This window comes from Hyperoodon ampullatus (genome assembly GCF_949752795.1).
Source record: "Hyperoodon ampullatus genome assembly, chromosome: 6".
NCBI classification, from domain to species: Eukaryota; Metazoa; Chordata; class Mammalia; order Artiodactyla; family Ziphiidae; genus Hyperoodon; species Hyperoodon ampullatus.
This window is the reverse complement of record NC_136919.1, coordinates 46,456,766-46,478,079: the sequence shown is the minus strand read 5'-3', so window position 1 is coordinate 46,478,079 and position 21,314 is coordinate 46,456,766. Positions and strand designations below refer to the sequence as shown.

At 48.1% G+C, this 21,314-nt stretch overlaps 1 protein-coding gene across 2 annotated transcripts in view; it reads right to left on the bottom strand.

Annotated features, from left to right (window-relative positions):
- B4GALT1 (beta-1,4-galactosyltransferase 1) overlaps window positions 1-16,050 on the bottom strand; it is a gene marked incomplete at its 5' end in the record, with an annotated part of 44,076 nt that extends 28,026 nt beyond the window's left edge. For both annotated transcript variants that reach the window (XM_079707088.1, XM_079707089.1), the window contains one exon: window positions 15,621-16,050. In XM_079707088.1, the coding sequence (XP_079563214.1) occupies window positions 15,621-16,050 (430 nt within the window). The remainder of the gene's footprint in view (window positions 1-15,620) is intronic.
- Between the last annotated feature and the right edge of the window lie 5,264 nt (window positions 16,051-21,314).

The window sequence follows — 21,314 nt, the reverse complement described above, 5'->3', positions numbered from 1 at the left end:
AGTTATCACTACCAGGAAAGGCTCGGGAGGCCAACTTGCCTGGAAATTAGCCCCAGGATGATAGCGCTGTATATCTCGCCCCTTAGAACTAGAGCACTTCTGGAAAGGATGATTTGAGCTTCTCAGGAAGGATTAGATGATACAGGCCTGGGTGTTATTTTAAGACCTTCCTCTGCAGGCTGAGGCAGCCTCCCAGTCCCCTCCGAGTCCTGCACTCTCTGCCTGGGGTCAGTCACCAGCAGGTAGGCCCTGGGCCTGCCAGGCCCAGGATGGCCAGAGCCACATTTACCTCCATTCCTTTCCTGATTACTTTCCCCTCCTCAGGATGCTGCGGGAGAACACTTTGCTCTGTACCTTCTTAGGCCATTTGTTAGAAACGATGTAGAAATTGGACACACAGTTCTATAGGAACCAAATGCAATTTTCAAGGGAAGCAGCATGGTAGGAAAGGTCACAGACCAGGATTCAAATCCCGGCTCCACCTCTGAAAAGCCACAGGCACGTTTCATAACCTCTAAACCTTGTCTGTAATACAGCACAGTGCCTAACACACAGTAGGTCTACAACATGTATTTGCTGAGTAAATATATGAATAAATACTTGCGTGCGGGCCTTACACTCTAAGAGGCAAAGTCATTCTTAATAGAATTTAATAGAGGCTAAAAGTCATAAGACAGACTGCTGAGGAGAATCAGCAGAGTTAAATTATACAGTTTAATGATACAGTTAAATTATACGTGCTCTTCAATTTTCTTTTACTACAAGGACATTCTTGGGACAACTGACAAAATCTTCATAAGGTCTGTAGATGAGATAATAGAAAATTTTCAATGTTGATTTCCTGATTTGATCATTATACCATGGTTATATAAAAAATCCTTGTTTTTAGGGGTAAAGGGGCATGATTTGGCATATCACACAGGCACAACCATGGAGAGAGAGAAGAAAAAGCAAATATAGTAAAATGTTAACATTTGGGGAATTTAGGGGGATCCAGAGGATATCCAGAAACTCTTTGTATAATTCTAGCAACTTTTCTGTAAGTTTGCAGTTATGTCAAATTTTTAAAAATTGAAAAAAAAGAAAAAGCAGATCTGGGTTAAAAAAAATAGAATCAAAATGAGCTATAAAAAATACCATTTACATAAGTTAAAAATACATATATACATATACTGTATGATCCATTTATATGGCCTTCTCAAAAAGACAAAACAACAGTAATGATCAGTGGTTAACAGGGGTGAAGGGTGAGAGGAAAATGTGACTACAGGGGGATTTTGGGGGGTGACAGAACTATTCTGCATCTGGATCATGGCGGTAGTTTTATATATATGTATATATACACACATATATATAAATTCATAGAACTATAAACCAAAAAAGGGCCAATTTTATTGTATGTTAATCTAAAAAATTGAATTTAAATTAAAAATTGCATATATATGAAGCAGTGGCTCCCATTTAGCAAGAGCAAAAACAGATACACATTAAACACTTTAGAATCGCTGCCCATGGTGGGGTTGGGAAATGGAAGTAGGAATGAGGATAAAATAAAACAAGCAAATAAGGCAAGAGAGTCCTTGATGATAATAGGCATGAAATAAGAAGTTGGATGTCTGGATGGAAAGGAAGAAAAGAAGGAAGAAAGGACACAAGGAAATAAATAGGAGAGTGATGGAGGCTGGAGCTGGATGTGTCCTTCCAGGGCTGTACAAGGGAGAAAGGAACCCTGACCGCTGGACCAGACCAAGGTCCCTGATGGAGTTCTGCAACACTGTGGGGATGCGTTCATCAGCCTGACAGCCTGGCACCATCCAACGTTAGAGTACAACTCACCTCCCTGCTGTGACTTCTGACTTAGCAGCTGCCTGATTATACTATGGCTTCCCTTACAGTGCTGCCAGCAGCCAGAGAATTCTAAGCCACCTGACAGTTACAATCTTGCAGTAGTGCAGAGATTTAGCATTCCAGCATGTAAATAAGTTTTATTACTGAGTCAGCTGACCCTCTGATCAGTTTTGGAGCCCTGACTGCATTTCTGGATCTGCAATGCTGGTTCCAGGTACATCCTTCTCTCTCCCACTAGAACCAGACCTTGGACTGTGGAAAGCCTGCTGCCCTATAGGCCACCTGGGCAGTCAGCCAGCCATGCACTCCTAGCAATACCTCTCTGGCATCAAGACCTCTTTAAATGCAGCCAGTTCCAATTTCTTCCTCTAAGAAGTGGAGATAATAATGTGTTCTCTTTACATGGTAAATGAGATAACACATATACATTCCTATCACAGCTTAGCACTAACAGATGTTCAATAAGCATTATGTCGTACTAAGAGATGTTCAATAAATATTACTCCGCCTTCTCCCGACTCCCTAGAACTTCAAAGCCTACAGATTATTACAACTCTATAATCACAAGCAGCTAAAATTTCACATTTCTATTCTAAGCCACCAGCATAAGTGATATATTTGAAAAAAGAGTCCGGGACCTCAAAGGGTCCTGTGGGTATGATACAAGGCTTCTTACAACATATGAGGGTTGAACAGTGATTCTGTTCATCTTTTACTGTCAGGGACAAGTACTAAAATGTTAAAGAACCAGCTTAGAAAAGAATACAGGGCTTTCCTGGTGGCGCAGTGGTTAGGAATCTGCTTGCCAACACAGGGGACACGGGTTCTAGCCCTGGTCCGGGAAGATCCCACATGCCGCGAAGCAACTAAGCCCATGCGCCATAACTACTGAGCCTGCGCTCTAGAACCCGTGGGCCACAACTACTGAAGCCCGCACGCTTAGAGCCCGTGCTCCACAACAAGAGAAGCTACCGCAATGAGAAGCCTGCACACCACAACGAAGAGTAGCCCCTGCTCACCGCAACTAGAGAAAGCCCATGCGCAGAAACGAAGACCCAACGCAGCCAAAAATAAATAAATTTTTTTTTAAAAAAGAAAAGAATACAAAAGAAAATTTTTACAATCTTGGGATGATGAAGACCTTCCTAAGTGCAAAACAACCTGAAGTCATAAAGGAAAAGACAGACTTAAATACATAAAACTTTTGTATCATCAAAGAAACCAGAGGTAAAATTAAAAGACACATGACACATGAAGATCATATTTGCAAATGATATATAATAAAGGAGTAATATCCATAATATTAAAAACTCCTAAAAACTTATTTCAAAAACTAATAGAAAAATGGGTAAAACTATTAACAAGTAATTTATAGAAGAAATACGAATGGCCAACTAACACATGAAATTTGCTCAACACCATCAGTAATCAGAGAAACAAACTAAAACAAGATACCACATTTGACCATCATGTTGACAAATGTAAAAAGACTGATAACATCCTGTGTGGGAAACAGGCACCTCTCATACACTGCTGATGAGGCTAAATTGGAGGGCAATTTGACAGTATGTATTAAAATGTTAAAAGTACGTGATCTTTAGATCCCAAATCAATAAGCTAACCTTCCACCTTAAAAAGGGTTTTAAGAAAAAGAAAAGCAAACTACACCCAAAGCTAAAGCAAAACAGAAGGAAGAAGATAATAAAGATTAGAGCAGAAATTAATGAAATAGAGAACAGAAAAATAATAGAGAAAATCCATGAACCCAAAGTTGGTTCTTTGAAAAGATCAACAAAAATGCCATACTTTCGGCTAGACTGACCAAGAAAAAAAAAAGAGAGAAGACCAAATTATCAAAATTGGGAATGAAAGCAGAAATATTCCTAACAACCTTAGAGTAATAAAAAGGATTATAGGGAATACTATGAATAACTGTATGCCAACAAATTAGATGACTTAGATGAAGTAGACAAATTCCTAGGAAGACACAAACTACCAAAACTGACTTAAGAATAAAAAGAAAATCTGAATAGACCTATAACAAATAAAGAAATTGAATCAGTAATCAAAAAGCTTCCCACAAATAAAAGCCCAGGCCCAGATGGTCTCACAAGTGAATTCTACCAGAAATTTAAAGAAGAATTAATACAACCCTCACAAACTCTCCCAAAAACTGAAGAGGAGGGAACACATCCCTACTTATTCTGTGAGGCTGTGTTACCTTGATACCAAATTCAGACAAAGACATCATGAGAAGGATGAGAAGGAAAACTACATATTTATTTGCCAATTATGCCTCAATAAAGCTGGAAAAAATCCCTATAGATCAATGTCTCTTATGAATAAGAATTCTCAACAAAAATATTAGTAAACTGAAGCAAGCAGCATATAAAAAGGATGACACACCACAACCAAGTGGGATTTATCCCAGGGATTCAAGTTTGATTTATACCTGAGAAACACCATATCAATAGAATGACAAATGACAAAAACCACATGATCATCTCAACAGACACAGAAAAGCATTCGACAAAACACATCAACGCCTATTCATGATAAAAAACACTCAACAAACTAGGAACAGAAGGGAACTTCCTCACCTGATAAAGAGCATCTGCAAAAATCCCACTGCTAACATCACACTTAAAGACTGAATGTGAAAGACTGAATGTTTTCCCCCTAAGATCAGAAACAAGACAAGGATGTCCTCTCTTACTGCATCTATTCAACAATGTGCTGGAAGGTCTAACCAGGTCAGTTAGGCAAGAAAAAGAGCTGCTGTGAGAGTTACTGAAAATAATGCATATGTAGTACTTTTCCCACACTTGGCATGTCAGTAAGTGCTGAGTAAGCATTACCTGTTGTGGGAGTGGTTGATGTGATTATTGCTGGAGCCTAGAACCCAAGATTCACAGCAGCTCCCAATGATTGGGTTTTCAAGCTGACCAATTTACTTGTGACTTGGGGCCTAAAAACTGGAATTGCTGGAAGGGTCAGCTGGGTGTGGATTTGTCCAGTAACTGACTCAATCCTGGCTCAGGGTCCACTGACAGTCACCCAGCTCTACACGGCTGGCCCACCTGCGGCCAAGACATTAAGCTGTATTAGGCAGGAGTACAAGGCTACATCAGAATTCCCAGGCAGGAAGAAACTCTGGAGAATATCCAGGCCAACCCCCTCATCTCGTTTTATAGATGCGCAAAGTGAGGCCCAGTGAGAGAACATGACTTCTTTCAGATCACTCAGTAGGTTGGTGTCAAAACTGAACTTCAGGGCTTGGCATCCTGGCTTCCATCACCAGCCCCTGGGTAGAGTAAAGACAGGTGATCTACAGGCCTGTGTCTTAGGTTTTCTAACAACACAGTGGTATAGGCCACTGGGCAGACCAGCCTAAGCCCACCTATGTCCAGCCCTCATTTTTTTTTTTTAACACAGCCCTTTTCTTACCCCCTGAGACTCCACCAAATATCCAATGCTCCCTCCAGCTCCTCTCTCCGACCACTCAGCTACATATAATCTATGATGGCCTCTCCCCAGGACACCGACGAACAATGGCCACCTGGAGAAGGGAAGGCTCTGGACGACCACAGAATCCTGGCATGCCTAAGACACGGCAACCTGCACTCCAAGTTCCCAGTGTTGTGGATTCAACAAGAGGCTTCTCCTTGTGGCCTGGGGTCTGTTCAGATCAGCCAGGCCAATATCTCTACCAAACTATGGCTCCAGGCTAAACCCTGTCCCTAAACTGTGGTTACAGTCTCAGACCTCTTCCTCCTCCTCTTCACTGCCCCAGGGCAGCGGGAAAAAACTCCATTTGAAAAAACTTCTACCCTGCAGTCTACTGCAGTGTTGAATGTATGCCTTTGCTGCCCAAGGGGATGCATTGATCAAAAGACAAAGTACTGCCATTACCAAGTACCTCATCTCATCCAATCCTCTTATCAAACCTCTGAGGTAGGAATTATCTCTCCACTTTACACAGGAAGGAATTCTTGCCCTGGGTCCCCCAGGAACAAGATGCGTGACAGCAGCTCTGGCCCAGTTCCAAATGGACCCCTGAGAGTACCCTGTTAAGTCACAGCTGATTGCTGAGGAATGCAGCAGAAGACAGGACACATGGAGGGGCTACAAGATGAATGGAGCAGCTGTCACAGGTTGAATGCACTCCATCTACTGAGTCTGTAAACCTTTGGTCACTGAAATCACTAGCTCTAAAGCCATTCCTACATTTATGCAAGTAGCAGGCTCCTGTTTGTCTACAAAAGAGGCATGTGCATGGGAGGTGGCTACAGGGACAGAAACGGCAATTCATGTTTGCAGACCTTGGGCTACTGATCAACTTACTTATACCCAATATAATTTAAAGGCCTTTCTTCATTTGGGCCCCATGTCTGGATCCCATAAACCAGGGCTGTCAGATCAGAGTTCGTCCACATGGGGTAAATGGTCAGGTGCCCAGGCTAACCCATTAGAGTCAAACATGGGTTCTGCATGCAGTGTTTCCAGCAACCAACCTGCGAAGTTTTAGATCAACAACATTTTAAAGCCAGGCTTTTAAAGCTAGGATCTGTCCACAGTCTACAGGTTTGACTCCACAAATAAAGGAAGAAGGAAAGGTCCTTATGCTGTGTAAATCAACATTTTGGGCAAAGGTGTGTGAAGTGTAGAAAGAGCCACCAGTAAGGCTCCTTTGTGGATACCCAGTAACCTCAGCAGGAACTGCCCAGAAGCAATGGCTTGTAGGAAAAGCCTCATGTCCAGAGCAGGTGCAGTGTCCTACACAGGGAACTTCACACACACTCACACACAGAGAGCTGAGAGTATAAGGGTGAGACTCCAGATAAATCTGACTCTCTCTTGGAAACCACACTCTTTAAAAGCCTATATCCCTGGCCCTGGAATTTACAATTTAGGGCCTGTGGATTATTCCAGTCCTCCAGGAAAGCAAAGTGGCAGTGTGAACCAGTGTCCTAAAGATGACCATATCCTCTGGCCTGGAAATTCCCCTCTAGGAATTTATCCCCAGGAAATAATTCAACTGAAGCAAGGAGCTACATGCAGCAAAGATGTTCAAGATGATCTGTGATGGTGAAACGTGATGTTGAATGCTAAGGGAATGGCCATAAGGATTTTAGACAGCAGCTACTAAAGATAATTCTGATAATTATAAGCAACATAACAGTTTATAAGATAATGTTGAACAAATATAGCAGAAGGCAAAATAGTTCACACTATGGTTGCAACAGTGTAAAACATGTATGCATTTGGAAAGTAATGGCAAGTTTTGTTACCGTGATAGATGCATGTTTTGTACAATGGTAGGGAGTAAAATGATACATTTTTAAACATTTAATGTGGTGACATTGCATTTTCAATCGAAAACGGAAGAAGAAGAAGAAATCCTACAAAGCAAATGCCAAAATCTTCACAAATAAGAACTATTAGTACTACCAATAAAAGACAACATATATTTGGAGCTTATTCTGTGTTAGGCACTGTTTCAGGCCCTCTTGTGCCTATTAACTTCACAACATCTATGAGGTACTTTTATTATCCTCATTTTACAGGTGAGAGCAGTGAGGCACGGGGAGGATAACAACTTTCCCAAATCACACAGCTAGTCAGCATGACAGAAAGAAACAATACCCACGCCATTTCAAAGGTCACCCACCTAAAAATCTTTATGCCTACTTAAACAGAGATGACAAAATCTTCAGCAGAAGCCTCACCACAAGACCCCTGAAATGGGTAGTGGGTAATGAGCCTCACAGGAACTCTCAGAGGGCTTTCACGTTGCAGATATGACTAGGATTTGCCTCCACCCCAGCCTAGACTCCAGGAGGAACAAGAGGAAGGGCACTAAAGACCAACAGGTTGAGCATGACTCAAACTTCAGAGAGGGGAGAAGGGACCAAGGCAGTCGGGGTTTGCCCGAAATGATATAATGAGCTAGAACCAGAATTCAGAATCCTCGCTCCAGAGGCCCTCGAGGCTCGCCCCCATGCTCCGCAGACCACAAGCACCTCCTCTGATCTCTTCCCTTCTCCTTCCTCCCTTTGGTCCCTCAGTCTAGCTATCCTCGGCCTTCCCTCGTCCAGCACGGTCCCAGCTACACCATCTTCTCTCTCTTTTATCATCTTTCCTTCACACCGCCTCTACTTCCTGTCCTCTCCTGCCCTGCCGGCAACTGCATGCAACAGCTGGGACTTCGGTTATGGCAGTCTCCCCATGTAACAGCAACTAGAGGAAATGACAGGCAGTAGACCCCTGCCCCTCCCAACCAGGGAGACTGTTCAAACATGCTGAGAGACAGGGATGCTAAAAATCAGTGCTTGGAACAAAGGCCCTTCATTTTGCCTCTGGCCCTGGCCCAGACCACCCATCCAGCTCCCTGTACCTCCTTAGTGCCCTGGGAACACCCACGCTTCGTCCTCTCTTTGCCAGGATCTGTCCACCGCTGAGGGCCTCCCCGAGAGTGGGGGCCAGCCCTTGCTCATGTCTGTCTCCTATGCTTCATAGAGTGTAGTTACCAAGAAAAGTTTGTTGAATGAGCAAATGAGTCCCCATTCATCCTCTTCCTCGGGGGCGGGTGCCCTTCTGACTTTGGAGGGAAGATTCAAGTCTACCCTTTCTCAGCCAGGGGGGGAACCTGCCCAGGCTGCCTGAAGCGATCATCTGAATGACAGGAGCTACCTAACACCTCCACACCGAGTGTCTGAGCTCCTATATTGCAAATACCAGTTTCCCTAGGTCCACCCTAACTGGGAGCCCTTTCCTGTTTTTTCAAGCTGGTGGTGTCCTGAACACAACGACAGCCCTGCAGTTCAGTTTCAGGAACGTCAAAGGCAAAAGGACATTATGCAAAACAGGAAGAAATTTTTAAAGAAATGTTTAAAGGCATTTTCAGAATGCAACCTGTCATGAGGCCAGGTAGTTACTGAAACCCCTGCCAGGGCCCCTCCCCAGGACCTGGAGACCCACGTGGTGAGGCAGGAAGGAGCCTGACCTCACACCCTACTGGTCACGCTGGTCTGACATACCCTGCCCCTTCCCTCAGTGCAGCCTCCCCCTTGACCCACGGGCTCTGGGCCAGTGAACCTCGGCAGAGTCCCAAATCCAAAGTGTCCCTCAGAAGAGGAGAATTTAGCTCCAGTGAGGACATTCAAAGTGGCATAACTTCAAAATAGGCGCCTTGTGAAGAGCCTGAGTGCCAGCTCTGCTGGTCTCTGAGGCTTCTCCTGAAAGGAATTCCCAGAAACCTACAGGTTCTCACCTCCTGGCCCTTCTCCAGATCTCCAGACCCTCTGGAGGTAGGAGAACTGTGCTGTATGTTTCAGAACCTGGTTTGCTAGCTTGTTCCCACACCTCCTGTGGACACGGTCACATGTCAGTCACGTCACCAGCACTGGGTGAGCACTGGTGCTCACCCAGCACCATGGCCCCAGGGCCACGGTGCACGTAAGCCCGGCCCAGGGACTTGGCTGCTAAGGAGACAAACGGAGCAATTCCTGAGGAAGCTGAGTCCTGGGGCATCACCCCCGCTGCACGGTCCGTCCTGCAGCCTGGCCCTCTGCCCCTGCCCCAAGCGCTTCCTGTACCTAGTTTTTAATCAGAATTCTAGACACATCTTTTATTCAGCAATAATGTGCATCTGCCACCACTAAGCAAACCTGAAATTTTCAATGAGTCTATCCTTTAGTAAGACTGGTTTAAAAACCAAGCCCTTCTCAAAAAGCATTCATCCCTTTTCTTCCTTTTTAAAAAACTCTACTATGGAAACAATCCAAAAAGTACCTAAAGCTTTAGGCATGAGCCTCACTGGACCACTAAGAAAAAAACAAAAACTGTATGTGTTTGGCAACAGTTGAATAATAAAAGTTATACCCTTTGTTGTTTTTAAAGGTGTAGGACCAAGCCTGTGACAGAATCTTAAGGGAAAAATCCTGGACACCAGGCTATCTATATCTATATCTATCTATACCAATCTATCTATCCATCTATAAAGATATCAACTAAATTCTGAAACATGTTCAAGAAAAAAGACTAGCAGGAAATTTGCCAACATGCGTCCTCTAGGTGATAGGAATATAGATGTGCTTTTCAACCTCTTTTAACTTCTCAAATGGTTTTCAATGAGCCTGCATCACTTTTTACAAAAAGGAGGAAGAGATTACCCGCTCCTCAAAAAAACAGGCAAAAGCAAAGACCCACAACCCTGGCCTCCGGCATCCCAGGGAGACAAATCCTCCTCCTCTCTCTCAGGGCTTTGTGAGGGGCTTGGAGAGGCGGCAGGGAGAAAGAGAAGCAGCTACATTACACACCCAGACCAGACACTAAAATCACTGCCAAAGAATTCAGCAACAGCCAATAATACAGCCCCTGGCCTTCATTTGTGCAAGGAAGGGACGGGCTGAGCCAGGCTGGAAAGTAGAACCTGAAACACTGAGAGTGTGACTCAGCCCTTCTGCCTCCTAAGGACGAATCCCCTTAGGCCACGTTCTCCCAGAACCAGCTCCCCACCAGACCCTGTCCCCTACCCCCAAGCCACCACAACCTTCCAACCTGGAGGTCTCTGACCTTTAGAAAAGGATCCAAGATCTCTCCCCCAAGCCGGCGACCTGCGTAGGCCCAGGTAAACACAGAGGGCCTCACAACTGAGGCTTTTGCAATCACAGCCACAGTCTGGCTTTCAGGATCCCTCGCCAAGTTAAGGGACAGGAGGGACCCTGTGGAGATCACCGAATCCAATCTCATGCTTTGTGAACTCCCCAGGAGTCAGGGTCTGGCTTACAGTGACCTCATCACCTGGGCCACATGGGTAGTACCAGAGGCAAAGGTAAAAGGGCCACAGCGGAGGCCCTCAAGGGAGTTAGCTGCGAGGGAGGACTATCTGTCCTAAAACAACTGGACTGCTGCTTAACCAGATAAGAATAACTGGAATTTCCAGGTGGACATGGATTCAAGCAGAATTTCAGTCTCTGCTTCTTATCAAGTACAGGCAAGGAACACTGAGAAGGGAATAAGGCATAGGAGGCACTGGGTAAACAGTTAGTGAAGAAATCACCAGGTTTGGCTTGGCCACAGGATGCCTGGGCCCCTTTCACACGCATCCAGAGCCCAGCTGAGCCCGAAGGATATGAGCCTCCTGGCCCTGCCCCCAAAGTCTGGAAGGTCCCCAGGGTGGAATCCACGGAAGGGCTGGGACTACCTGGCCATTAACTGTCCCGTCTTTCCCAAACCATAAATTAGTCTAGCCCCAGCCTGGAAACCCCTACTCTGCTGCTATCCAAAGACCGTAATACCCAACCATATGGCTGCTGATGTATCCTTATAGTCATTATAAAGCAGCAAGTTAAAGATTACCCACAGAGCTAATGCACGGCTGCAGAAATTAGAGGAACATTTTCACACAATCAGATAAAACCGGGACTGGAGAACTTTAATACCAACTCTGGGTTTCTGAATAAGGGAAAGAAAGAAGGAAGAAAGGAAGGAAAGGGGATGGCTAGGGAGGCAGAGACTAAACATACACGCACACACTCTGGCTTCCCTAAATGACATCGGTATGGTTTAATTATGCCTCCTCTGCCTAAATTGTGAGTTCCAAAAGAGAAGGCATTTTGTCATCTCCCTCTCTGTAGCTCTAGCGCCCAGCCTAGGACAGGCATATTGTTGAATCCAGGAAAGCTGTCACCTCATCAGACATCTCAGATGGACCCACAGACACACCTAGCAGGGATCTTCCCAAACTCAGTGCCACATTAGGCCGCCCTGAGCCTCTGCACTAAGTGTCTACTGGGCAATAACTTTAAGGAAAAGCATTAGACTGGGAAGCAGAAGACCTGGTTTTTCCAGCCCCAGCTGGCTACTGCCTGGCTGTATGGCCTGAGGCAAGACCCTTCCCCTCTAACACAATGTGGGATGGGGGCCAGGGTACTGCAGAGACCCATCTTGGGATGCTGTGGTTCCAAGATGCTGCAGTTTGAGCCCAATCTCACACGTGGCTCTTGCAACCTGTAACCCAAGGAACTTGCACCTGGTTCATCAGGTGGAGGCCCCCGTGCTTGCTCAGAGTCTGGGACGAATTACAACAGGCAGGAGACACTTCTGCGACCATCAGGCTGAGTGGGAAAAAGTGAGCCAAATAGTCATGGAGGGTATTTCTCTACCTCAGACTGTTAGACAAGAAGGCATGTCTGTGTGTAGATCAAGAAATTATTTTCCCCAGGAAAAGCAACAGGACAAAACTGGTTTAAAACACTAGTTACCTAACCTTCCGAAGTTTAAAGATCTGGACACAGGGGAGGCTCCTGGTGCCTCCCCAACTCCCAGGATGAGGCTCCACCACAAGCCAGAAGGTGATGAGGCTCTAGGACTCATCCCAAAGAAGAGAGAGAGAGCCCTTTCCGGAGCTGAGGCCAAGACAGATGTCCTCAAAGTACACTATGTCCCAGGCAGCGTGCTTGTGTCCACATGTGTGCATATGGGGGAAGGGGGAGAAGCGGGAACAGTGTGCTGGTGGAGAAACACCTGACAGCCGAGAGCCCGGCAGACACCCAGCAAGTGCTCTGTCTTGCCAAGGGTACAAACCACGGCAGAGGCTCGGCTGACACCCCCCATGAACCTGGGGAAAACGGCTCACGGATAAGTGCTCTCCCAGGGCCCTGGCTACCTGTGGCTGTTTGCTGGCCCTGGTGCCCATGACTCTCTGGTGCCCACCTCTAGATCAGAGTCCTTTTCTGAACAAAGGAAGAGGCTCTCTTCAAAGCATAGCTGGGCAAGAGGGGCCTCGGGTTTAGGCAGTCTTACACTCATCACCGCCCGCCTCCCACGCACAGACTGTACCAACTGTCCAGGTCAGCCCAGCCTCCCCTAACCAGTCCTACCTGAGGTACTGCCCCCGCCCCGCCCCCAGCCAGCCCCTCTCTGGGCGGGCAGCGCCAGTGCTAGTCAAGTCACGTGGAGCTGCCGCCAAATCTAAGCAGAGATAAACATTCATTCCGGGAAAAGTAACTCAACGCAAGGCCGCTGCTCCTCCCAGGGTGACTACATCTCAGGCAAACACCCAGGCTGCCAGAAAAGGGAGCCTCACTGCCATGGTCAGTGAAATGCTGCACAGCCCAAGGGCCAAGACGACGGCGCCTACAGACCTGGACTCCCCAGGAAAACTCCCTGGGGAACTTGCAGGAATCCTCAGGAAAGACCCACCTTTCCCCTGCAGCCCTCACTCCTGAAAGTCTCACATCAACCCAGCAGGTGTCCCGGGGCAGAGCCTACTACGGCTCCAAACACTGCAACCTGCCCTAATGCACAGTGTAGACACAGGCAGGATTCAAACCCAAGTCTATCTGAAGGCTATCCTGAGGCTCTAACAACCCAGGACAGATCCAACAGTGACCCGTCAGCAGCCCAGTCTGGTGCCTGGCTCCTGCAGGGAAGGGCATGCCCGTTACCCATCACCTACCAGCCCGGAGGGATCACAGCATCTGGCATAGACCCTTGGACATCAGAAAGCAGAGCCCAGTTGTGGAAAGGAACTGCAAGTAGTGAAAAGGCCACAGCTTTAAACCCCACGGATGCTTTCTCCCACCAACCTCAAAACCACCATGCAATGGCTTTGGCTGACACCTGCCCAGCTGAACAGATGGGCTTGACTCCCCCAGCCCACACACTCCCCGGGAGACTTTCAGCTTTCTCAAGGCTCTCTTCTAACCGGGAGCCTCCACTTAGAGAGCACCCAACCCTCAAACCCAAGGGCTCAATAAAAGTGAAGAAAAACACTCCACCCTCACCTTCCGGGGCTACCTCCGCAGCAGCCGAAACGTCACGGTCCCATGCATGTCACACAAAGGCGGACAAGCTACCGAAAGCCCAGGGCCTCTCCCCTCGCCCTCCAAAACTGTGTCTCTCAGGAAGTCTGTTGACGCCGCCAGTTCAGAGTCAACGCAGAAACAGCAATAACTCGTCACCCAGTCACCGGGCAACACCAAGGTGGGTCACCACCGCCTCTCATGATTCATTGAGAAGATCCTACACCTCAAACACCAATCTAATGAACTTTGGGGTACTTTCCTTTAATTTGCTAATTAATTTCTCTTTCCTTCTACATAATATCCAGGCAACAATTAAAAACAAAAGATCAAAATCTGGCCTCTCTGGGGTCTGAGAAGTCACCAACCCTCTGCCTCCTTCTCTGCTGTTCACAGCCATCTCCAGGGTCTGAGAAAATGAAACTTCAAGTCCCAGGTCCTATTTGCCATGTACTTAACATACACAATCTCATTTAGTCCTGAAAATAACTCTGTGAGTTAAGCATGGACAACCCCATTTTACACAAGAGAAAGAGACTCTGAGGAACTCTGTAACATGCCTGAGGTCAGACACTTAGCAGCATGGCAAAGATTCCATTTCATTTTATAGGACCAGTCTGCTTCCCAGACTAACCATCAAGTCCAAAAGAATTCAAGTTTCTGCTTAAAAAAAAAAACAAAAAAAGTCCCCTTTATTACCACAATTCATGTCTGACCAATTCCAGGAGCATCCTCCCAAACTTGATATGAAAATATTGAAGTAATTATTGGAGAAATTGAGCAAGAGTGTGTAGGAGGCCTGCTCTGTCTGGGCTCTGTGAAAGAGTGACAGAGTTCCTACTGGCAGGATGCCTGCCCTCCTGCCAGGGCCCCTCACTCAGAACGACATTCTCTACACCCTGGCATTGAAACTAAGCAGCCACCTGTCTGGTAATCTTGGGAACAACCTGTGGCTGCCTTGGGCCTGACTGCCTGTGGATTACAGGTCAAGGGGAGGTCCCGGTGGGCATGGGCTCAGCCTCCTCGTGACATAAGGAATGCAAACCCACCGACCCAAGCTCTCTGCTTGTGCTGAAACAGAGGCTGGAGTCCTGGTTCACATCATCTGGGCAAGATACCTGAGACTCCAGGTTGCTGCTACCAGGAAGGGACAACTTGGTGATAACTGATTATATTTTAGCCCTCCAGCCCCCAAGGTACACACATTATACTGGTACAAATACCCTCGGCCCCTGGGAGGGCCCTGCTCTTGGGAAGCTACAAGGGCAGGAAGCAGGGTAGGAGGGCCCCAGGGCAGGGATCTAGGCAGAGGAGGAACTGAACACAATAGTGACAATTTACTGAGGGCTTACCCTCATTCTTGTAAATGCTTGTTTACACTGTTTGGTCTAATCTTCCAAAACACCCCCCTCAAACAGGTACCACTTATTATTCCCATTTAATAGATGAAAAACCAGAGATTTAGGGACAAGTCACTTGCCCAAAAGCTTAGGAAAAGGGTTAACCCACACTCAGGAGACAGTGGTTCTATGTGAAGACAGGAGATGTGACCTGGGAGGTCTGCTCCCTTCCCTCCTGGAGGCCTCATCATCAGCGTTCCAAACTAGAGAGAGCGCGTTACTCTGAGCTGCCTCGTAGTCCCTACCAGAGTTAGCAGAGTGAAGGCTGCTCCGAGTTCTAAGCAGACTCAAACTCCCAAAACTTCTTGAGGCTTGGGCCAGAGCAGGGAAGTCTCCAGGGCCTTCTCCGGTTCTGGGATCGGGGGTGGGTGGGTGGCGGTGGCTACGGCTTACTTAAACTGTCCCCGACCCAGCCTCCAGCATGAATCCGAAGGGACTCACCTCCCAACCTCTCACCCCATCCAGCCCGGAACCTGTTTGGGATTAGGGGCTCTGATCCGGAATAGGGAGACTGACTGGCTGTCGAGGAAGAGGGCATGGGCGAACGTGCGTGGTACCTTACCGAGCAGCGGGGACTCCTCAGGGCATGCGGGCAGCGACAGTGCTGTGGCGGGGGGCACTGGGGCCGAAGTCAAGTTGCTCCCGGGGCCGGGGCCGGGGCCGGGGCCGGGGCGAGAGTCCGCGTCGGGGTTGGAGGCGCCACCCAAGCGCGGCTTGGAAGAGGTGCTCAAAGGCGGCGGCGGTGCGGCCCCTCGGGGCCGGAGCTCCCCAGAGGGCTGCCCGATGGCGGCAGCGCCGTTAGAGCTGCCCTGCAGCGGCGTGGGGACTCCGACCAGCTGAGGCAGGCGGCTCAGGTCGCGGCCGACCAGGTAGTAGACGAGGGTGACGCCAAGATGCAGCGCGCAGACAGCCACAAGCAGGCGGCAGGCCCGTTGCAGGGACGCGCCCGGCATCGCGGCGCTGCCGCCCAGGAGCGGCTCCCGAAACCTCATCTTCCCGCCGCTGCTTTAAGAGGGGGGGTGGGCTACCGCGGGGAGGGCGGCCCGCCCGCGGGCCGCCGGCCAGACACTGCCAGACGACTGCGACTGGGGGAGGGATCGGGGGAGGAGGCGAGGGAGCGGCGCCAGCGGGCGGGCGGGCGGCGGAACTCAGACTCTGGCCGACTCAGCAGCCCAGCAAGCAAAGTGAGGACGAAGGGCAGGCGCGGACGGGGGCGGGGGCGGGGACGGGGGCGGGGCCGGGGCCGGGGCCGAGGCCGCCAGCGGGGCGAGAGCACGGCAGCCGGTAGGAGCCGCGTTTTTGGGACAGGAGCTGGGGGCGGGGCCGCCTGGGGCGGGGCCGAGCTGCGGGGCGGGGCCTGTGGAGGGTGGGCCGCAGGGGCGGAGCCGTTCGGGGCGGCAGTTGGCAGCCCGCAGCTTTGGAGCTGAGCTGTTGGGCCCTCACGCCGCCTTCCTCCGCAGCCTACCCCGTGGGGCTTCGGTCCCTACTAAGCCGCGCTTCCTCCTCCTCCTCCTCTTCCTCCGAGCTGCCCCCGAGAGGAGCCGCCACTTCCCGCGGTGCTGAAGGGCTGGGTTATGCGCCTGGGCCTGCAGCGCGGCGTCAGAGAGGAGGGTGGAGAACAGAGCAGACTGGTCGTGGTCTTGAGGGGTCGGGGGCCGCGGCGGCTTTCCTGACGGTGGACCTCGGTAGACCTGGGAGGAGGGTCAGGAAGAGGGGCGGAGAAGGGTTGCCCAGGAAACGGCTTCGACGCCCAGCAGGACGTAGGACAGCGGAAGAGGGAGTCTCTGGAATGTTCGGAACCCCCTCCCTTGGCCGAGCTAGGCCCCTCTACCGAGGTGGGGGCCCAGCAACTAGGCGCGGCTCATCGGGCGCCCTGCGGAAAAGTGGACGAGTCTCCACCTCTCTGAGCTCACTGTCCTACAGCCCAGGTTAGGGAATCCCAGAGACCCGCCCAGCTAGGTTTTGGGGATGCGTGGGTGCTTCTTCTAGCGCATCCCACAACATGCACTGCGTGGGAGGGTGTCAAAGAGCCCCAATGGCTCCCACGCCGCCATGCAGGAGATCAGCCAGCTTTATTTACAGTCTGCGCGGGCCTGGACACAATGTCATGAAGTAGGAATTGTTCCCATTTTACAGATAGAATTCAAGGCTCAGGAAGGTTAAGAAGCTTGCTTAGGATCCCACAGGTGGTGAGAGGCAGAGGCAGAATTCTGGCTCTAAAACCTTTATTTACCACTTGTTGATTTGCAAGGAAGGGCTGGAAGTTGTGTGGGTGAGAGGTTTAGGCACTGAAGTCGCTTGGTTCAAATTTGACCCAGAGGCCACTCGTCAGGCCCACCTGGTTGCCTGAGTGAGCAGGGACACCTCATTTCTGAGAAGGACTCATGGAGGCGCTGTCACTTATGTGGACGGGGAAGCTGAGGGCTGTGGCAGCCTACTCTGAAGTGGAGGAAATAACAATGCTACCGTAGACTGAGAGTTTCCTATATACCAGTCAGACTCTACAAGTGTAACTGCTTTACATACATTGCCTCAATCCTAACAACACCATGAAGTGGGCAGTTGTTACTCTCACCATTTCACGGATGAGAAAACTGAGGTTCAGGAGTTGACATGTGGTTGTGATCACACACAATCTACTTTCTTCACCTGGCTTCCTGGACATCAGGCTTTTCTGATCTTCCTCATTTCACTGGCCACTCCTCTGTCTCTTTTCTGGGCTTCTCTCTTCCCTGGTTGTTGAAGGCCCCAGGACATAGTCCATGATGCTCTTTTCTGTCTACACAGAAAAGAGTGTGATTTATATTCAGTAATACCTGTATGCTGATGACTGCAAAATTTTCCATCTCCAGCCCTGACCAACCAACCCATATTCCACTGCCTCTCTTACTGGCATCTCAAACTCAGCACCTACTCCCTACACTCCACTCCCATTCTTACTTACCTCAGAGAATGGCACTGTTGTTCATCCATTTCCCCCAAGCCCCAAACCTAAAAGGTGTCCTCAATGTGCTTTTCTTATTCTTAAATGCCATTTCCAATCCCTCAGCAAGTCTTGTCAGTGCTACCTTCAAATTATCAGAATTAACCACTTGCTAACTCTCCTGTAACTGTCCTGGACCAAGCCACCATCATGTTGACCTGGGTTATAAGGTAGCCTCCTACTTGGTCACCCTGCTTCTACCTCCACCATGCCCCCTCCCCAGTCTATTCTCCAAACAGCAGCTAGGGAGATCTTTGTAAGCATAAATCAATTCATGCCATTTTATTGAGAACAAACTCCAAATTTGTAGAAGCCCTGTCTAATCTGGTTTCTATCTCCACTCCCCACCCTGTTCTCCTATCACCCTCTACCATGCTCTACGTACTTCCCCATACTTCATTCAGATCTCTCAAATGTCACCTTATGAGAGAGGTCTTCTCAGACTACACTATGTAGAATAGTCCCCCAACCAAAGCTGCTTAACCTGCTTGATTTTTTTCAGAGTAGGTATCACTACCCAGAATTATACATTTAATTTATTGTTTGTTGTCTGTCTGTCTCATTAGAAGATCAGCTGCACGAGTGCAAGAACTTTCTCTCTTGTTCACTACTATATCCTCAGCTCCTAGAAATGAACTGGACACATAGTTGGCACTGAATAGATATTTGTTAAAATACCTGTTAGTGAATGCTTATGATCATCTTGATAATGTGGGAAGGGGAGAGGGGAAGAATTATTGTAGTTAGAACACAAATTCAAGAGTCGTTCACCAGGGAACTGGTGAGAGTGAAGCTGGCCCCAACAGTCTATGCCTAGACTGTCATACAGAATGAAGTAAGTCAGAAAGAGAAAAACAATGTGGAATCTAGAAAAATGGTACAGATGAGCCGGTTTGCAAGGCAGAAATAGAGACACAGATGTAGAGAACAAATGTATGGACATCAATGGGGGGAAGGGGAGGGTGGGATGAATTGGGAGATTGGGATGGACATAGATACACTAATATGTATAAAACAGATAACTAATAAGAACCTGCTGTATAGCACAGGGAACTCCACTTCGCTGTACAGTAGAAACTAACAACATTGTAAGACAACTATATCCCAATTTTAAAAAATTATAAAAGGAACAGAAAAAAAAGCAATTCACTGCCATTTAAAAATGAAAGAATAAAAAAAGAGTTACATATTAAAAAAAGAAAGAGAGGGCTTCCCTGGTGGTGCAGTGGTTGAGAGTCTGCCTGCCGATGCAGGGGACATGGGTTCGTGCCCCAGTCCGGGAAGATCCCACGTGCCGCGGAGCGGCTAGGCCCATGGGCCATGGCCGCTGAGCCTGCATATCTGGAGCCTGTGCTCCACAATGGGAGAGGCCACAACAGTGAGAGGCCTGCGTACCACAAAAAAAAAAAAAAGTATTTGCCCTGTTGGGCCATCACACACACACAAAAGATGATAGTTACATATAATGTTAATTTCTTTATTTTGATGATTGTGGTTATGTTGGAAATATGCACGTAAGGTTTTGGGTAATGTGGCATCATGTCAGAAATTTACTCTCAAAGAGTCCGAAAAAGTATTTGTACTAAACTTGCAACTTTCCTGTAAGTTATCTTTTCCCATACAGATCCAACATACAATGGGAAGACAGAGACAAGAAAATCATAATAGAAACTCCCACTTAAAAAGAGGTAATAAAAGGCATATAGCGGTCCTTAGGTCTTTAGGAAATCTGAGATCCAGTAGCGCAAATGTCACCAATTCCCCCTGCTCCAGGAGCAGGGAACGTGAAGAGCCCAGGCTCTTCACCCTCTGGGCTCTTGGCTCCATCCTCTGGGTCATTCCTCCTTTCCCTTGTTTGCAGCAGAGTAATTTGTTCAGGCTGCTTTGCTAAGTGCCCAGTGTCCTCATTTCATTTTGAACTGTCTTTGCCTATTTTAGCCCAAGCTAATGGTACTTATGCTGGTACAGTTCTCTTGGAGGGGAAGAAAATAAACAAACAAAAATATTGTGCATTTCCCATGAACCTTATTGAGTTTCACTCCATTAGACAAAAACTATATCCCCAAATCTTAAGATAAGTTCCTCCCTTCTTTAGGCTGTGAGTCGGGGTACTATGGGACAAATCCTTAAGATTCTTAGAAGCACTTTTGTCTAGCTGAGAGGTCTATAAGGCACTGCTTGAAATCTATGAGATCGTAAAGAGTCACAGTCACATTCTTGACTTTATCCAAACTTTACTGGGAGTGTCCTATAATTAATCTTTTCTCTAGGTTTTAGTTTACTTTGAGTAAGCTGTTTTTGCAGTCAAAAACCCTGATTGGGGTTTCTTAGAAAAACTAGGTGGTTTTCTGCTTCATATAGTGTTGGCTGGGGTAATAGAATGTCTGGAAGGTATAAATGGCCTCATTCACATGGCTAAAAGTTAGTGCTGGTTGCTGTCTGGGTGTTTAGCTGGAACCCTTAGCCAAAGATCTCAGTTTTCCTCCATGTGGGCCTCTCCACATGACTGCTTGGGCTTCCTAACAGCATGGCAGCTAGACTCTAAGAAGGCATATTCCAAATGCATAGGAGGGAGTGGAAGATCTGTTAAGGTCAAGTCTTGGAAGTTATTCAGTGACACATATGCCACATTCTATCGGTCAGAACAAGTCATAGAGCCAGCCCAGATTCAAGAGGAGGGGAAATAGACTTCACCTCTTTTTTTTTTTTTTTTTTTTTGCGGTACACGGGCCTCTCACCGCTGTGGCCTCTCCCATAGCGGAGCACAGGCTCCGGGCGCGCAGGCTCAGCGGCCATGGCTTATGGGCCCAGCTGCTCCGTGGCACGTGGGATCCTCCCGGACCGGGGCACAAACCTGTGTTCCCTGCATCGGCAGGCGGACTCTCAACCACTGTGCCACCAGGGAAGCCCAGACTTCACCTCTTGATGAGAGATGTGGTAAAGAATTTGTGGTCATCTTTAATCCATCACAACACAAACTGTTTCTCAGGATGGTACTCCCATCCACACTTTCTTTTGAGTGTCCAGCTGGACTTCTTCCCATGACCTGAAGTGAGGTTGGCTTCCTCCTCTCACTCTTTACCCCAAACCCGCAAAGTGCCTCCAGCACTGGGTCTGTGCCCCACAAAGTGACCTTGGCCATCCATTCCCAGCAACATCTACACCCAGGTCAGGATATACCCACAATCTGTTGGGATGAGTTCCTTCCCTCAAGTGCTACTTCCTCAGATCCTAGAAAGGCCAGCAGAAGCCTGAGAACTGCCTTCAATACTG